The 19,323-nt window shown below is 43.3% G+C and overlaps 1 protein-coding gene across 4 annotated transcripts in view; it reads right to left on the reverse strand.

Annotated features, from left to right (window-relative positions):
- Positions 1–10,345: 10,345 nt before the first annotated feature.
- RAD51B (RAD51 paralog B) overlaps positions 10,346–19,323 on the reverse strand; it is a 363,400-nt gene continuing 354,422 nt past the window's right edge. The window contains exon 11 of one of the 4 annotated variants that reach the window (XM_041396628.1): positions 10,346–10,739. In XM_041396628.1, the coding sequence (XP_041252562.1) occupies positions 10,588–10,739 (152 nt within the window). In that variant the 3' untranslated portion in view covers positions 10,346–10,587. Of the gene's footprint in view, positions 10,783–19,323 lie in introns of all 4 variants that reach the window. The other 3 variants (XM_041396651.1, XM_041396635.1, XM_041396642.1) reach the window with 3 other exon arrangements.

Here is a 19,323-nt window from a genome sequence, read left to right on the forward strand (position 1 = left end):
TTTAATCCTGTGCTTCCCCACTCCAGTTCACTCTCTTGCACTGGGAGTGAACCTCGTGTGCCTCTTTTGGCAGTGAAGCTGACTTATTGGGAAAGATATTCATGGCCCTCTGGCCTGGGGCAAGAGATGACCTGGGTGGGGAGGGCCCTGCTGGCCCCAGGGCATTTCTGCCTGCCGGTGTGGGTGGCAGGAGAAAGCAGAAAGTAAACAGAATTAGTCAACCAGAAGCTCCCATACTGGTGGAAGTATCTAGTTCACATGCATACATATACTTACAGAAATGCACTTTACTACAGCCAGTTTCACATGAGGCAGGTATTTTTGCTTATTGATTATGAATCCAGAACCAGCAGTGCAGTCATTTCCATGCTACATATGCTTTGTTGGTATGTCTGAAGGATGTGTGCCCAGCACAGGTTCAGGCTAAGCATTAAGTTGGGAAAAGAGAGTTACCTAGCCAGACAGAGGCATTTTTGCCTCCTTTAAGTTGCATTTCAAAGGCAAACAATTATTTGGAAATATCTTGTGTGCTTAATCAATGCACAGGAAGAATTTCCAAAGGCAAGGGCAGCAGTGAATGTATGCTTTAATCCTGTCTCAGACACAGCATTCCCTTTATTCTTCTATTCCCAGCATTTGAACTGTTAGCTCAAAGGCAGGCCTACAGCTGGAATGAATAGCTTAAGATAGCCCTCTCCATGTCTAGGCCACTGGATGCCCGTAGGGGCTTATGTTTTTAATGCATATTGCCCATTGTCCCTCTTTTCTCCTAGCAGAAGGAGAGAGGTATTTCTGTGTGCTTCGGTGTGTCTTGTGTGTGCCAGGCCAGGCAGCCCAGTGCCTGTACAAGTGCTTGTGAGCACACGCAGATATAGATGTGCCCATACAGACCCAGATGTGCCCAGACAGACCCACATTACTAGTCACGTTTACATCTGTCTATATGCACGCCTATTCTGCCATGCAATCAACATATACACAACTCTGTTGAAACAAGCCAATTTTTTTCCTCTCCTGAATTGCCAAATGCTGGAAGCCGCAGGCTAGCTATTGTGGTTACCCTGATTCCCAGGTTTCTCCTGCAGTTGGCAAGTAAGAGGCACTGTGAGTTTCCTAACAACTGGGATGAAGTTTTGTGTAAATCACCTTCTAGGCGTTAGACTTTTCCCAGCAAAAGAGGGGGGTGGGTGTTTGGAGGAGGGAGAATTGCTCTCTTTGATGTGGGGATTAGTTCACATGTCAGCATTATCCCCTTTTTTTTTAATATGCTGTGATTTATAGAAGGGCGGCTATGAGAGATAGCCAAGGGGACACCCCACGTGGGACTGACAGACACCACCTCCCAGAAAATACCTACAACTAAAGCAGCTGGCATCAACAGAAAGACTCCAATTGCAAAAAAATGAAAGCATTGTAAAAAAGTCTTGTTTTGCCTAACAAATGCTTTTTAAAAATTAGGATGTGCTTTACTGCTTATTAAGCAGAAACTGTTTTTTCCCAGCAGCAGAGGAGGAATCTTTCTGCACATCCACAATAAAGAAATTATACATACTTTTTTCCTTAAAAAAAAAAAAAAAAAGTTTGTTTTGTATTTTCCCCTTAGAGCACACATCACTAGTGAGAATGAGCATGGTTTAAAAAATTATTATGCTCGCTTGAAATATATTTAGCAATGGGACCGCTCCAGTCAGAGTTTCCACATTCTCCTGCATGAATATTTTATCAGTGCTTTAGGAAAACTTCACTTTTTGGTCAAAAGTTATATGGTTGTTCTGCAATCCAATCTTATGTCTATTAGTGTTGAAGGAAACTTTCCTGATGTTTTTCATGGGAACTGGATAAGACTCTGACTTATTAGGCTAGAAGCCATATTCAGAGTAAGCTTTGCTTAGCAAATCTGAATAGTTTGGGCTTACTGCTTTGTGGAGCGTATGGCTGAGGGACTGGCAAAGGAGACAGTGATAGATACAGTAAGAGATTTAACTAACTTTTATAGTTTGTATCAGTGTTTTTTCAAATTTCTGTCTGTTTTGACCCTTTTCATTTCCTCGTCGTTTTATTTTTCCAGTTCTCTTTAAATGAAACTTTGAGGCACTCTAGTAAAGCAAACTTTTATTTGGTAATTAAAAACACAGTTTAATTTCCAGACAGATCAGCTCTTTGAGCTGATTCCCTGTGTGGCTGCTCTTGTGTTGAAGACAGTGGGGGCGACAAGTCTGCAGCAGCCCAGACTTTAGAGTGAGCTGCCGTAAAACTCTACCCTAAATAAACAGATTTATCATGTTTTTACCACAGAGATACCATGGGGTCTTCCTTGGGTGTTTCTTAAAGTCCTCTCCCACGCAGACACCCAAAGCCCTGCATCCATCCTTGATGCTCGGTCTCCTTCCAGCACAGCAGAGGCAGCTCAGCGACTGCCTGGGCACCTTACCTTGAGGGACACACAAAAGCCAAACCGCTTCTTTGCTGCAGTGTTTCCAATGGTCTCCCGCAATTCCCCCCACTATTCTCTTAAGCATAAAGAGGTTATTGTGTCACCCCCCAGCAACCCATGGCTGCCACTGACAACCAAAGTGTGACGCACGACGGGACGTGCCCCACACAGGCAGCCTTTGTACCCGGCGTGGTGCAGTAAAGTGGCCACGTTCAAGTGTGGCCTCACAGCGTGACTTCTCCCACCGCAGCCGGGGCTGCTCCATGTGCTCTGACCCAAATGCTAATCGAACTGCACAGACAAAAGCTCCCCTGGCATCTCCCCAAGCGCAGCGCCCAGGGCTCCTGTGCAGGTGTGCTGCAGCGCGCTCACAGACCCGCCCGGCTCTGCAGAGCAGCGTGGAGAGAAGGGCAGCTTTGGCTCTCCGCTGCCTGTGCATGCCCCACCTCGGCTTGCTGCTCCTCTTTTGTGCCACTGTGAAGTGACTGTAACCACAACCCTCCTCAGAAACGTGCACAGAATAACGTGTTATGTGCACAGGCAGCCTCTCCTCACCAACAGGTAACAGCAGAGTAATTCAGAGGGATGCTTCCTTTTAGCCCAGCCCGATGTGGGGTTGGGGATGGTGTGTGGAGAGAGAGGGGCGGCTTGGTGGACTGGAAATGATCACTGTTTCCACAGCCTGGGAAACACACTGCATATGTTTCTGGCAAACAAGGGTATTTAAGAGACATGGCACATGCTGCGCTACTTATTCTTCTTCACAAATGGCCCACTGGAGCCAAAAATCAAAACCATTTCCTGCTTATTTGTTCAAATTGTGAAAATATTTGACTGAATGAATGTCAAGCAGTATCCTGAAGACAATACTTCATAGAAGGAAAGACAATTTGGAGATCGCTGTGTTCCCTTATTTCACTGCGCTTTCCAGAAATGGAAAATCCTTGCTGGTCTCCTGGCTGTTGTGTGGCAGGGTAGACAATGCCAGCTGACTGCAGCCACAGACATCACTGACTTACACTTTTTTCTGCATACGTTACCATTTGAGTGCTCAGACCTGTCTCCATTGTCACTGGTAGCTTGAATCCCTCCTGAAGGATTAAATAAGTTTTTCCTTCAAATAAAGAGACAGCACTGGCTGATTAAACCCCAGTACTTGTGCATGTATTTTGTTAATGCTTTTGAGTGAGAAAAGTAATTCCTATATTATTCAGGTGTGCTCTCATCTGGGAGAAGCAAGATTTCTCAACTCCTGCTTGGATTGAGTTGGGAATACAAATTTAAGCAAAGTTTGTTATATGCCATATATACGAAGAAGTTAGACAAACCTTTTCAGTAGCTATGTTTGAGTATAACTGAGACTAGAACTCAGATTTTATGATTTTGATGACTTACAGTTAAGAATGAAACAATGTAATATAATATAAAGAAATAATCAAACAGCCAGTCAGCCAAGCAGGACAGGTTTACACTTTTGAATACACTACACTTTTGAAAATTATGAGAAAAGCAGAGAATTTGAAAAACACTGTCAGTTTGGGGGCTTTTTTTCGTTTGTTTTTAAAAGTTATGTTGATAATGATAGAGCTTAAATCAGAACAATATGAACAGACTGCAACTTAAACCTTTACCTGGTCTTTTCATTTAAATCCACAAAAATTTAAGTATAGGCTGGAGTTCATAACAAGCTGGACCATTCCCCTTCAAAAAAAAAGAAGAACTGAAACTGAAATCAAATGCTCAGTTTGATTATCCAACTGTTTAGCACAAAGGTGCAACTGGCTTGTCTTTCTGTGGTCTGAATGAAACCCAGATGAACATTAGGCCCTGACTGCTGGACACAGCTCCCATGCTTCCAAAAGCTGAACATGAATCATACACTGCCATGTGTGAAATCCTACGTGAAAACATCAGGTGGAGGACAAGGACTCTTCCTGCAGGAGATACCTGCCCTCCCTCACGAAACACTGATAGCAGGAAACGACTGTAGCTGCTGATATATCAGAAACAGCCCTTGAATATTTCTGCCTGTCATCTAGATTTATTAAAAGATCACTTCCATTTAAGATTCTCCAAAAGCATGTGTTTTTTCTGATATGTCATATATAAGGGTGACACAAAAGTAAATATGTTACCACTTTCACAAGTTGTGTGATGAACTAAATACCTGCATCATCTAGAATTTGGTAAAGGAAGAGCTGTATTTTCTTTTTGACTCTCTAGTAACAGACATATTGTCAATGTCCAGCGAAGGCTAAAATTCTACTGGACCATAGCTGTGTGCCTTGTATGCAAGCTTTGAGAAGTGATTTCCATACCTGCTGAAGCAACTAACCATTAGTGCAGCAGCTGGGATAGAGCAAGTGAGGCAACCACAATGTGCCTTCGGTTGGAAAGCAGCTTCAGCTCCAAATGGCAGCCTCATCAGACATGGACCTGCTTCCCCTGCTTGCATTTACAGCTCGGGAGAGAGCTCAGAGTGTGGAAGCGCTGCAGCTAAATAGCCACTTTCTTAGCACCCTGCTCAGTGCAAAGCTTCCCTGGCACCTGATTAAGAAAACACTGCAAGGGATTCACAGGAACAGGGGCTGGGGTCAGGAGAAAGCATTATACCTTCACGTGTAGCTTTTCATGTGACTGGACTGGCAGGCCAGTGACTGTGGGCTCCATTGGCAGGGAGTGGCTTGTGGAGACCTGGGAATTATTATATAGGATTGGGAGAGAATGCCAGCAATGCACACAGAGCCCGAGGGGAGGATGAAAGGCAAACACCATGCAATGAATGAATTCAGAAATATGCATGCAATTTCTGAATGAATTCTTTCCCTTTGCTGAACCTGCACACCAGTTTCTGCAGCCACCAGTGAAAGCCTCATGTCCCACGGTTGAGAAGATCCGTACCAACCCCTTTGGCTCTCCCAGCCCACCTGCTGCTCCCCAACACCAGCTGCTGCATGGGCCACCTATGCTGTCAGCAGCAAGAAGAGCACGGTGTTGGTGTGCCACCAGCGAGGGTCCTTGCCAGACACCAGCCAGCCCCCTAAATGCAGCTGCCCTCAGAAGGAAAGCAGGCTGTGGCTCTTCTGAACACGGCAGCTCCCACTGGTGGTGGCAATGCTGTGGGTGAAACCCATAGCTGAGGGCAAGGGGAGAAAAAGTCAGTGTTGCTGCTTCAGCAGTCTGAACCAAGCAGTGCCAGAACAGCCCACTGGCTGAGGGCAGAGCTCAGCTGGTGACACCTCCGTTGTCACCATGGTGGTTGAGGGCCCACCTGTCTTGCGGCTGGCCTTCGCAGGGGTGGCTGCAGTCAGATGGGGTGTGCAGGCATGGGCTTTGAAAGCACACTTAGGAACAGTAACTTGCTGCTTCCCAACAGTGTATAATTTTGGAAAGATGGGAGGAAGGCCATCTAGAAACGGTGTCCCTGAAGCTCCTCACTTGGCATAGTAGAACCATCTTTTATTATCCTTTGGGGCTATAGCTGAAAACAAAAATTGCTTTCATTTCACTTTGGCAGCAGCTCTGGTTGTGTGTGCTCTGGCTGCTTCCCTAATTACAGTGGTTGTTGACAACTTCTGATAGAGACCCTCTCTTTGAGCAGTCCCCCCACTCCCCCACTCTTTTTGCAGTCTGAACACATAACAAACTGGGACAACGTTCTGTGAAAATAAGCTCACTGTAACTCAGTGATTCCCATGCCACAGTTATGCTCTCTTCTGTCCTCTCAGTTTGTGCTGCTGCTGTTTATTTCCTCTTTCTGGCTATAAGACGTTTTATTTATTAGTGCTGGATTTCCTGTTGCCTGCAGCTGCCCGTTCTTTACTCTCCCCAGTGCATTTTGCCACGAGAGGCTGGCTGTAGGTTTGTTGTCCTACTGACTGAGGTACTCTCGTCAAGTTTGGTTGGTGGTTGTATCAAACAACACTTGGCAAAGAGGGGGCTTCCATGGCAGCCTGGGCATATAAACCATCCCCCTCCTCAAGTAAACCAAAGGCTGGCATGGTAAGCCCTCAGAGGCAGAGGAGGGGTCCCTCTTTCATGACTTACTGATGCAGAGATTAGATGGCAGGAACACTTTTTGTTTTGCTTGCACACACTGCACCACACAGGGGAAGTCAGCACTTTGAGTGGACAAATCTGCAGGCCTGACTGACAAGGGGTTAGAGATTTGCAATTGTTTATATTTCAGACTGTGGGCCACATTATGGTAGAAACATCATGCAGACTTTACACATGTGAGGTTCATGAGTGACTCTCCTGATCTTTTGTGGACATGCTTGTAGTAAACAGAAAAATTGCTTTTACCAAAAGTGAGATCGTGAAGTGGAAAAAAATGTTTTGCTGCATTGAACATGACTTCCCTCCTGGAAGGAAGAAGGCAGCAAAAGCTCTTCATGCTCTGTGTATTACCAGCAATGCTAGTTGGAAAAGCTCACTCATCAACACTGGGGAGAAGTGCTTCATCTAAATTCTCTGTTGTCCAATAGCTATCTGGTATTATTTCAAATGACAGAGACTAAGGTTGAAGGAGCATCTAATGGTAATATTCTCTTTCTTGTGTTTTGTGTGTAAGTGCTGCCCTAATTTTATCATCTTTCTTTCTGTTTGGAAGGGATTTGACCTGAAAACTGAATAATGAGAGTTAGGGGTGAAGTGAACCCCAAGGCATGGAGGTGTGTTTTACAGTGGTGCAGCCATGGTCCTATCAGGATGTGATCTTTTCAGCGGTTGTTCATGGTGGGCAGTTGCTGGCAGAGAAGCTCTGCAGGTGCAGCACCATTTAGACACTTCTTCCTTTGTCTCAGATGTTCGAGAGCTGCCCATGACCACTAAATAGGGAACAGTCCTCTAATATCTTCCAGGTAAAATGGAAATGGGAGATCCTGAGCATTTGAATTATGAAAGATCCCAGTGTGTAACCTGCAAGCCAGTGTTTTAACCCCAGTGTTCTGGCCAAATTCCAGCTCTGCTAATTACATCCTGCCTATGTGAAAATTCCCCTGCATTTGTACACTGCTTTCTTCCTCGCTTGTTTTCAGCAGCTGTGTGGAGTTGCCAGGTGCGGCGAGGCGCTTGCCATGTTCCACCTCAGGCCTGGCTGCCTTTCAGCAGGGAATGAAATGAGCACTGTGCACAGCATTTGCACGGAGTCCAGATCCTCTGCAGGGAAGGGTGCTAGAGAAACAGCCTACACAAGGACCAGTGCTGGAGCCTTGTCACAAAAGGTAACAACGTTAAGAGGCCAAAGGTTCTAGTGCTGGGGTACATCGTAAGGTCACAGGAGAGACAGGAGGACTGATTTTCCTCCCAGTGTCTCTCATCTACAAGGACCGGAATAGCTGGTACATACTGATCTGGTTTTGGTAGCTGACTGACTTAAGGTTTGTTTGCACAGTATGAGAAGCTCTGAGTCCTGCTTACACTGGTCACTGTCAATATAAATCCACCTTTGCATGTCTGGTTATCTATCAGTGTGAACGAGGCAAGCTAAGAGGAAAATAATTTAAGAGCTTTAAATCTACAGATTTGTTTCCTTTTCTTCCACTTCATCTCATGCACATCGCTTTTTGCTTGGCCCTGTGAGAAACAACTCTCTTCAACTAACCATTAATCCCTCTGGTAAAAATCTCACTCATACCACTGGAGAAGAACTGGCTGACGGATTATCCCTCTCTTCTGAAGAGGTGAAAGAGATGGCTGCAGCTGTAGTTACAGGATGCTAATAATAAGAAGCAGTAAGAAATGCTGGTCACATACAGAAGGATAATGAAATTACATCTATTCAGTACAGCAGTGACTTATTGGCTCTTCTGTCCAATTTTCTTGTCAGCCAAGCTCTCTTGTTAATGATGATTTTTACCACAGTTCTGCCTGAATATTATATGGAAGTACATACAAACATGTTTAAGGTTGCTCCCAACAGAACACCAACTCCACTGGCAGCAATGGAGGCAGAACATGCTCAAGGCAGATAGAGCAGTGACTTGATCTTTTTTTCCCCACCTCACATCCATCTTTGATCTTTTCAACATCTTAATTCCATGGAACAGCAGTTGTGAGCAAGGGGGAAAACCCAAGGTTGTCTCAAGGTGTGATGCCAGCATGTTTTCATTATATCCTAGGAAGGGAAATACAGCAAGTCTTGGAAAGGGAGGGAATGTGTGTTGTTTGTGGTGTAGGAATATGTGTTGTTCTTGGTGTAAGACAGAAAGGTGGGACTCAAAGACACAAGTTCTGTTACCACGCTGCCCCTGTGACCTCAGCAAAGCACAACTATTTTAGTTTCATTAGCCCTCTCTTTAAATTGTACTTGCTTCATGGGGATGAGAAGAAGGGGATTAAGCTTTAATTCACTAATGTTTGTAAAACATTTTGAAACTTGATGGAAATTTCCCAGGTAGTGCAGAGAGCATTGAAAAGCTTATCTCCCTCTCCAACTGCAAATGGCTCTGCAATATGACAGAAATGAGTGAAAACTGCTTGCATTCTGGTGTTTATAATAATGAAAACCTCTAGCTTCCCCTCTCAATCCTTCCATGTTTTTCTTTTTTAATAGGGAGAGACAGCAATGAGAAATTTTAGTCTAAACAGAGTGCAGTTGCTCCCTGGAGACTTGAATGCATCTCAGTGGAATTTTCCCTGCCTTCAGTCTATTGTACTTCTTAAAGGTCCTGGAACCAGGCATGTGACTGTAAGAGCAAAAAACACTTCTCTGTCTGAGTGCTCTACCAAATATTTACAAGATACTCAGATAAAATGGCTACAAGCAAGTTCAGCAGGGTTTGAGTGGCTGGTAGTGCAGCACTGTCAAGAAGAAAATCTAAATCTTAGCTAAAACAGAATTAAAAGTACATGTTACAAAGGTCTCCTCAAAGCACAAAACTAGCAACACTGAAGCTGGAAAATTGCTCTTCCCCGGGGTGAAATGTATTACTTTTAGAAGTAGCTTATTGAAATGCAGTATCTTCCTCGTTGTGATGGAAACTTCCTTGTTACAGGAGAGCCCAAAGCTGTGTGAGCAGGCATGCAAGCAGACAGATGGCCTCTCCAAGCCATCCTGTCTGGTGGCTGGGAGTGATGCAACATCAGCTTCCACATCTCTGGCACTGCCAGCCTTAATGGTGTGCAGTACTTTTTAGCAGGGGCCACGTGCTCCCAGGAACTCTCTCGTCACCCCCAGACTGCCCAGCAAACAGCAGATGGCAACCTGCCTGCCTGGCTGCCCGAGGTGGCCTCACTGCAGCTCATGTCCTTGCTGGCTTACCCACAGCCACTTCGGCAGTACTTCAGACCTCTCATATTTCTGTACAGGTTACTCTGCTTCAAGAGGGTGCTCAGGGAGGCTTTCCCTGTGATGGCAGAGGACAGAACCAGCCTCTCAGGCCAATGGTGACTTCAGGGCCAGCTGGCACTAACTGAACCCATGGCTTTCCTGTAGGCTTGAGAGCTGGGAACAGATCCTGATCACAGCACTGCCAGTGATGCTTTTAGTGGCCTTGAGCAAGTCATACATTTTCTAAGTTTGTAAGGTAAGTAAACAGTTCTGTGGTTTGCAGTCATGGTGTGAATACTTCAAAAGTGCTTTGAAGACAGAGAAAGCTGAGCAGCTGTAATACACATTGATCTTCCCACCATCTTTAGATTGCTACCTGTTCTAACATTCTGAACAGTCAGAGCCCAGCTATTTGTAACTCTTACATCATCTCTGATGATTTCCAAGTGAGTTACAGGATTAAGTATTTACTGTACTATTGCTTTGTAATCAAGCCACTGCGCGGGCTTATCATTCTCTTAAAAAGAAGAAGTGAACATTCACTGTGTTTTGGGCTGTGGACACTCCTGTGCTTGGTTTTGGTTCCTCCAAATTGACGAGGTGGTGAGGTGAATTAGGAAGGCACATGTGGCCTATGCTTCTTTAGTATGTTGTTCAGAGGTTTTTATTATTAAGTCACTTAAATTAACCTAAACAAAAGACAGGTTTTTCATAATTCGGACTTAAGTATGGCCCCACATATGCAAAGAACAGCACTTGGTTTTAAAGTTAGTCTTTGAAGAGACGAAAGAAGAAGAATGTTCAATCTCTGCTTCACCAGATTTTTGAAAACCAATGTCATCATTCATTCAAGTCTTTGGGGAGGTTTCATTTGTCCTTTCTATAGATGTGAAGTATTTCTTGAAGTCTCACCAGTAGTGCTGGGTAAAGCAGCATCATGTAAAGTATCTTTCAAGGCAGTGTTCCTCACTCGTATGGGCTGCAGGGCAGGATTGGTTCCTTCCCAAACTAAATTAGTTTGATCCTTTCGGTCTGAAACACAAAATAAAGACAAGACATCTCAATCACAATATTTCTGAATGAGATTGTAAAGTGGTACATATCTGCTGAAAATGGATTGACATGCATGTAATGATCCTCTTTTTTCTGCCTGTCTGGTTGTCCTTCTAGTTACCAGTGTCCAAGCTCTCCTTCTCATTCTGGCTGGCAAACTTTCTGATGTGCTCTAGAGCCAAACTTTAGACTAGTCAAGGCCCCTTTACCATTCTTTGCTAGACCTCCCCAAAAGTGAGCATGTATTTGCTGAGAATACTGTACTTGCTAGGGTACTTTGCACCACCCTAATTTTCCAATAAAACTGATTTTTGGTAGCCAGTACCTGAACAGAGAATGGGATGTGCAAGAAGATGGACATTCTCCACTACAGCTCATGTTCAACAGTTCAAACACATTTTCTAAACAGAGCACAGCTTATAGCAACATATTTTCTAACTAATAGCAAATTGCCTTGGATTCAGAGAGAATATCATGGCTCCACTTTACATGCTTTATTAATACTTAGGCTGAGATCAGAGCCTGCTCCCACCCAGTATAATCTGCTCCTCTTCTAGTCTTAGACCTCTGTCAATGACAGACTGTAAAGTACTTTGGGATGAAGCTCTCTATGTAAATAAAGGATATTATATGACTGTGATTAGACACTTTATGTAGAAAACAGACTGTTGTTTGTGAGAGGAAATATTTAAAACCAAAATGAAAGCCTTCCTGAGCAACCTGCAAGGTGACGAACACAAACTGAAGAAACACACACAGTTACCAGGACCAAAATATCCAAGGTACTAAGAATCAGTCAGATCATGTCATGTCCTCAGGTTTGCTGCTATTAACTGTGCTGCAAGGCATCTCAGGCCTATCCAAATATGTATTTCTTTTCCAGTCTCTGCAGCTAACCCACTGAGACAAACTCCATCAAAGCACACAGAGCCCTCAGGTGCCTGAAGGACTCTGCAGAATAGCCAGCTCATACCTGGGCTGATTCCTACTATGCTGTACCAAAGCTTTAAAGAAAGTCAATAAATCTGAAAGGAGGAAAGTAAAAGGCAGGATATTTCACAGTAACAAGGCATGATTAACAGAGGTGATATCCTCTACATAGAGGATATGTAGAAGAAACACAAGGTTTATTACACAGGTTGTCAAAGCAAGCTGTGTCTCAGTTTTCCTCTTGCTCTTTAGCCCTGTTAACTACATGAAAAAGCAAGGAGTTGCTCATATAGCTGTCCTGGTATAACCATACTGGCAATGATGATAACTCTAATTTCCCATATTCATCAAGGGAAATGTACTACACTGACAAAAGCACCTCTAAGACTGCTTAAAACAGCTTTGGTATTTACTGCAAGGCACCTACAGCATTACCCAGATGTACTTAATGTTAATATAGAGTTGGCTTGACACCCAAAAAAAGTACAGGAAGTCCTTCTGTGAATTTACTGGGAGAGAGTAAGTGAAGTTGTCTACACTCCATCTAGCTTTGGGAGAGGGTTAACAGGAAATGTATCTAAGAACTTATTTCAATAAAAAGATAGGAAAGAGTAAGCAAGCAATTCTTTCCAAAAAAGCAGCCCATAGTAAGCCTCTGGGAAGTCTTGATTATAATCCTATTCAAACAAACAAACAAACAAACAAACAAATCCCTAAGCAAGGAAACAGAAAATACCACCTCTCTTCAAAAAGATCCAGGCATTCCATAGTCATTATATACTAGGCTTATGAACATTGTCATTCTATGAAAAATTGGTTTTGTCGTGTCATATTAGCCAACTACATGTTTGAGCTGTAGATAGCCCATGTGCATTTTCAATATGCTGTCTCTTTTTGCTTACTTGTTTCTTTCTGTTAAACCATGATGTTTAAAACAAATCACAGGAATTGTGGAAGTCTGTTTAACACCACTGCCTTTTGAACAGCATCACTCAGGAATTCCAGGCCAAATGAATCTCAGGTTTTGTAAAGTAGATGACTATAGTTTTTAACTACAAGGATACCAAATTATAAATCCACATTATAAAACACAGCACAGGGTTTTTTCCCTGTTTTTTAGAATAACTGCTGATTACTAACAGGTACTAAACAGTTCCCATTGATTTTGTGTGGAATAGCAATCCCCAATTGTATCTGCACCTGAAGCAGGCCTATGTGCTACACAAAACTGCTTAGATTTCTGCATAGGCTCTGATTTGATCTTTTGTTGTCTTCTCCCAGTGATTCATCTTGGAGAACTGGCCTGATTATATCATTATAAGCAAGGACATGTAACCCTTTCATGGGGCTAAAAGCTACTGCAAAGTTATTTGTACTGAATGTACGCAAATCAGCTTCAGTTTGAGGTAGTCTGGGAGAAGTCTGGGGAATTTCCCTGCTTTATGTAATCATTGTTGCTTCTTAGCTTCCTTTACTCACATAGCCAGGAGACACAGGCCTGACACTGCTTGGTGGTTTCTCAAACTCAATTTGAAAGCAGCAAAATACAGCAGTCCTGTGGCTTTCAGTAAATCCTCAGATGCTGCTGCAATGACATCTGGAATGAAGGAGGCCTGAAGGAGCAGTAAGGGAATAATATTACAGACTTTGTTTGCTGGCATACTTTGACAATGGCCAGCAGCCAGGAAGATCTGTGTGCTATCCCTCACCTCTAACTCTGGCCTGCCCAGAGCCCTGGTTTCTCAGTTCTCAATCCACACAGAGTGATGCACCTCACATGTCAGTTCACACTCTAGAGTGCGGAGCACTTACGAGGCCCCTGCACACCAGAGTGCAAGCACACACAACTGGCTGCCCTCACCTCGCCGTGTGGAGGTGAGGAGCAACACTCACCATCTCCTCAGGTGACTCCAGTCCCACCAAAGATATTCACTGAAATGACAGGCTGGACAGGTAGAAGCTTAAAGCAAGTAAGAGAAACCCTCTTATCTTTTAGCAGCCCACAGAGAGTTCTGACACCCAGGTAAGCCTGCTCAGGGCTCTGCTGAGTATCACTCCCCACAATGTGTATCATGCTGTACACATTGTGGTGTTATGATTCCAAATGGGAAGATTTATAATTCAGCAACTATTCAGACTCTGAGAAGCACACTTACTGAAAACCACTAAGCTAAGGGAAGTATGACAGGTGAAGTAAGCACGGTGGCACTGAGGAGGAAGGAAATCTCCCTGCAGTGTGCTGATAAGAGTGTGCTTGATATATACAGTGTTCAATCTGCACAATCTGCAACTGGTAAAACACAGGCTAGCTGAAGGAAATTCAGCTCCGGGGCCCTAGGGACTGAATTAGTCTGTTAAAATGCTTTGTTGGTTTTATTTATCACTACTTAATTAGGATGCTTGACCAACACACTGGAAAGATAGTAACTGTTAAATATTCAACAAGCTGACCTTTCAGTTACAATATTGCAATGCTGAATAAAGTTCATGGAAAGTTTGTCCTTCCTAGGTACTCCAACAAAGCCAAAGGGAACTAGACTGGGCCAAAAAAATAAAGAAGTAAGAAAAAAGTAGGGCAGTACTGTGGAGACCTGCTTAAAAATCCAAGTCTTGCTATGGGCTCATTGAATGATCTCAGACAAGTTGTTTCCTGCCCTGTGCTTCAATTTTTCCCATCTGTAAAAAGAGTACAACAATGTTGATCTTCCTTGTAAATCACTGAGATGAATGGCTAAAAAAGCAGTAATATATTATTAATTACTTATTATTTCTGAGGAAGAAAAACCAAAGAGAAGAAGTCATCAATCTTTCAGGGTTTTCTCAATCCTCATTACAAAAAAAAAAAAGCACAACAGAATGTGAATTTCACACAACAGAAACTTTTGGCAAATTACCTTTAAGAAGAAATAGTGGGTACATAATTAAAAGAAAGTTTAAAGTGGGCAGACACTCAGGAAAATGCTCCAGATGGTGAAACGAGTTAGGCTGCAGAGCAGGCTCCCACAGGAAGCGATGAAACCCCCATTGTTTGAGACACATGAAACTGAATTCCTCAAAGTGCTGGTATATACAATACAAGGAATATTCTACACTGTCTCAAAGTACAGTGGCACTGTGATGACCTGAGAGAACTGCAACTTCCATTTCTTCAGTTTTAAGACAGAAATTACTCTCCCTGACTATAGAGAGCTGTAGACTCCTTTATCAATATAGTACCTGAGGAACATCTGCTGGGGAGTAACTACACTGTGTTTTTGCAGAAGATGGATTCATCTACCCTTAACAGATCTTTCACATTCCTGATTCTGTCTGAACTTTGTATGCCAAAGAGGGGAAAGAAAGCCCCCCATTCTCTGGGAATTACAGTGTGTATCCTACTATTTATTTCCATTTTTACAATCTAAAGAGAAACTGGGTGGCTTGATTTTTACAGGCAGTGGTTTGCAGAAGAAATACCATTATTTTAATGGGAACCAAATGAGCAATCATTACATAAATGGCATTATGAGACATGGAGCTAATGCTGAAATGTTAAATGCTTGGGTGAAACTCATCAAAATGGGAACAGACAGCAGCATGCTGGAACATTACGGTTTCTCCACACTCAAGATACTACTGCAAACATTCCCAGTGCTGTTAATGCTAGTTCAGCTCCTCTGGAGGTAGTTCTGGAGGGCATCTGACTGCCTCTGCTGTTACTGGCTCAAAATCTTAAGACCATCTCTGAAATCCAAATTCAGAGCTTTGGGCCAGTTTTATTGATAGAACTTGGTTAACTGGTTGGAACAAGAGCTAGAAAGGTAGACCAAGAAAACTTTTTAAAAGGAGCTGGAATTAGAGTTTTAATACCTTCATTTCCTCTTGGTCTCATACCTGCTGGTACACAAAAACATGCTGTGAATTGATTCAGTTGGCAGATGAGCACTAGTGATCCTATTTTACTCTATTCACTTGGGCAGGACAGCCATGGAGTGCTCCTGATCTCTTCTCAACTCCTTGGGCAGGACAGCTGGTGCCAGGAGCAGCAGGATGTGCAACCCAGCATGCTTTGCCTGCTGCCTCTACCAAGGAGGGCTGGCACTGCCTGCACTTCCCCCCGCCCCGTTCCTGGCCAGAGACTCAGCAATTTCCTCAGGAATGAATCATGAACAAAAAACCAAACAACAGCTATTTAAGAAGGTTTCGTGTCCCCCTGGAACCGTCCTGAGCAGTATCATATTCCTGACAGTTTATTCTTCAAGAATTTAGTCATCTAAGGTTACAGTGACTCATGTGATGAACCTTCTGCCCATTTCCTGGAAAGAGTCTTGCATGGTCCTCTACATCTCCTGCTATTTTCCTTGAGGGTCTCAGTTCTCACTACATTTTCATATAGTTTAGCTTTCCTCCAATTTTGGGGTGGAGGAAGAAGGCAAAAATTTCTTGAGTGCACCCAAATTTACAGTGTAACCAGCAAGCAGTGTGGTGAAAGAAACATTTGGAAAACAAAGATGGACAATGGACCAGAGAATCTCTTTTGGAAGTAGTTGCCTCTTGGGCTGAAATCTGGTTAGAATCTGCTCTATAAAGTGCTGTGTCGTCCAATCTGATCATGAATTTACCAGGGCTGTACCCTGTAAAATGAAAATGAGAAAGATTTGAGGGCTCTCTCAGATCATTGCTTGGGTAGATGTGACTCACCCTGGGCAAATGCCACTGATGACAAGCACCCTGACACAAAATATTGAATGAATTGTGCTGGATGGGAACCAAAGTAACCATTATATATAGTTGGGCCAATCTGAAAGAGACTTCTGCACAGAAAACAACTGCTTCCTTTCCCAGATGGAAGTTCAAAAGCTGCTCACAAACAGCTTGAAGGATAATTCAGCAAACTGATCTAAGTGGGGTTGTGCTATGCCCACAGCAGACAGCTGCTTGGACATCAGCGATGCCCAGACCATCCCTTATAACCCGCACAGAAGTGAGACTGCTGCATGTTTATATTACAGCTAAAGCAGGGAGTGGGGGTTTAGTGTTCTTGTTAAAATATCCAGAAACATGTGAGAGTGTGAGAGCATCAACTTCATTTCCAAAGTGTGAAACAGCTCAGCAGCAGTGCCGGTGCACATGATAGATCAACTCCTTCTACACCTAAGTTGACAGAGAAAGCATCCTGACTTACACTAACTTGCAGCAAAGATAGTTAAGGAATTTGTAGATCTGTCAGACAGGACCAACATGTCCAGTGTTCTTACAGGATGATTTCAGTGCTCAATTATACCAGTGTAACAGGCATGTATACTGGTGTGTGTATGTATAGGTATGTACACACACACATATATACACACATGCACACACACACACGTCAGTACATATACATTGACATGCATCAGAAACCTGCTCCCTCTAAAGGGATATAGTGCCAGGCCAAAGCTGGCCTGACATTCTTCTTTTTTTAAAAAAAGTAAACTTCTACAAGCCCTGATTCCAACAGAAATGTTTCCATGATTTATTTTAAGAAGAGAACATTCCCCTGCAGTGCTCACCACAACCCAAACATTGCAGCACTGTGCAAGAGCATGAGAATCAGAGAGGAAACTTAAGAATCTATTTTCACTGCTTCAGAAGGGAAATAAAAAGAGTAAACAAACAGAAAAAGCAGTGAAAAATAAATTTGATTTTAGTGGTGGCTGCTAGCTGCAATATAGCTAAGGAGAGCAGACTTGAAGCGTGCAGGCATTTCTATTCATTTCTGCAAGACATGATTAAGTGTGTGATTGGCACTTGTGGGAGCCATCTACACTGTAAGAAAGAGATTTCTTTTTCTTTGGTTCACACTTCCTTCTCCTCCACCTTACCTTTCACATCTGAGAAACTGAACAGTAGACTAGAAGAAATTGCCTCACTGTTTTCAAATCTAGAAAATAATTCGAAGCATGGGCAAGCTATGCAGAGAACAAATTCCTCATTGGTGGGAGAGCACTTAGATCTTGAAAATTATGGGAAGAGTCCTTCCTCTAAATATCTGGAGCTCTCTATTGTACAGAAAGAGACACCAGCCCCCAGTGCTACTGTGTGTTTCTTTGACCAAATTTGCAAAAACCAGCAAGCATTAGAAGGAAAAGAAGGGGCATATGTTAAGAGAAAGAACTAATGAGCAAGCACAAGTTCCTGACATAACTACCAGCTGCAAGCACACACACATGCAGACATGCACACACAGCACACAGTGCCTCAATCTGAAAGAGCTGTGTACTGAAGACAGAGAAAAAAAGTGAGTGAAGCCTGCTCGAAAGGAACCATAAAGACTGATCTTGTGGCAGATTAGTGATTTCACCAGAAAGTTTTTGGAAGTCGTAAACAGGAAATGGTTAAGTAAAAGCAGGTGGAGCATGCTGATTGCAGGAACAATGCAGGAAATTGCTGAGTGTCTGAATGGATGCAAAAAAACTGCTCTTTTGCTCAGACCTTGGCAGTCACTGTAGGCCCACTCCACCTTCTCCTGGTCCTCCCTCTCTACCTTTATCTTCCCAAGCTACAGTCTCAATGTCTGCAAACACCTTTTGCTTGGGTAATCTGCTCTCCTTGAAATTTGGAACCAGTTCAGGAGAGTTGGGAGGTTATGCTTGGAATGCAAGAAACAAGTTTTGGGTCTGAGGAGCTAGAACCTGCCCCAGGTGCCGAATTCCCAAGTGTATTTAATAGAACAGTCAGTCAGAGAAGCATTACTCCTATGGCCCCTTCCATTCAAGGGGACTGCTGAAGCCCTAAGCTGTAGGGATCATTCTCCATCTCCACTGAATCACAGTCCCTTCTGGGAGAGAGTACTGCAGCTGTTTAATAGCTCACAGCAACAGCACACAAGCAGATGGAAAAGAAAGTGAAATGTGCAAGAGGCATTTTTTCCACTTTCCTTCTAACCTTTCCTCTCTCCTCCTCGTCCACAGACATTTGTGCCAATTCCAGACTACTCCAGATGTGTCACCAGTCTGCAGAGGCTTGGCTCTGGAGATAGGGGTCTGCTTGCCAATGTGCAGCCTTCCCAGTGCTTTCAGACCCAAGGGTCAAGTTCCTGCTGCCACACTCTCATCCCTGGCTGTGCTGCCAGATGTGCTGCAGGATGAAGGGCAGACATGCTGGTAAGGAACAATTCTGCTTTCTTCTAGATGAGTATGGTGTTGATATAAAATTGCTTAACATAGACAAGACACTCTTGCCTTCAAAGTGTACTAAAAGTCACATTAGTGCTGTGAGAAATGTTAAGAAGTACATTAATTAGTTGGAATCATTTTGACCTTGTCTACATCTTAAGTATTGGATGGTAAAGCTCTGTTGGCAAATTCTCTCTTAGATATTTCTCCTCCTGTCCTAAACATACATGAAAAAAAAAATCTGTTTCTTCTTAGATTCTGAGCAAAGAATGGCAAATGAGCAACCATGGAGTTACAACCACACAAACAAAAAGAATTTTCTGGCAGAGAAATCTTGCAAGGAAATCCTGCTTTTTTTGACATTGTTTTTTTGGCAGAATTTACCAGGTGTTACTGGGAGTTCAAATTTTTGCTGCCTTTTCTGTATCTTTTAAAACAGAGAGTTACTGTATACAACCTAACACTTTTTAAGTTCAAAATCTAGTCTAGACAGAACCTTT

This window comes from Onychostruthus taczanowskii, unplaced genomic scaffold (genome assembly GCF_017590055.1).
Source record: "Onychostruthus taczanowskii isolate IOZ18803 unplaced genomic scaffold, ASM1759005v1 scaffold1, whole genome shotgun sequence".
Classification (NCBI taxonomy): Eukaryota; Metazoa; Chordata; class Aves; order Passeriformes; family Passeridae; genus Onychostruthus; species Onychostruthus taczanowskii.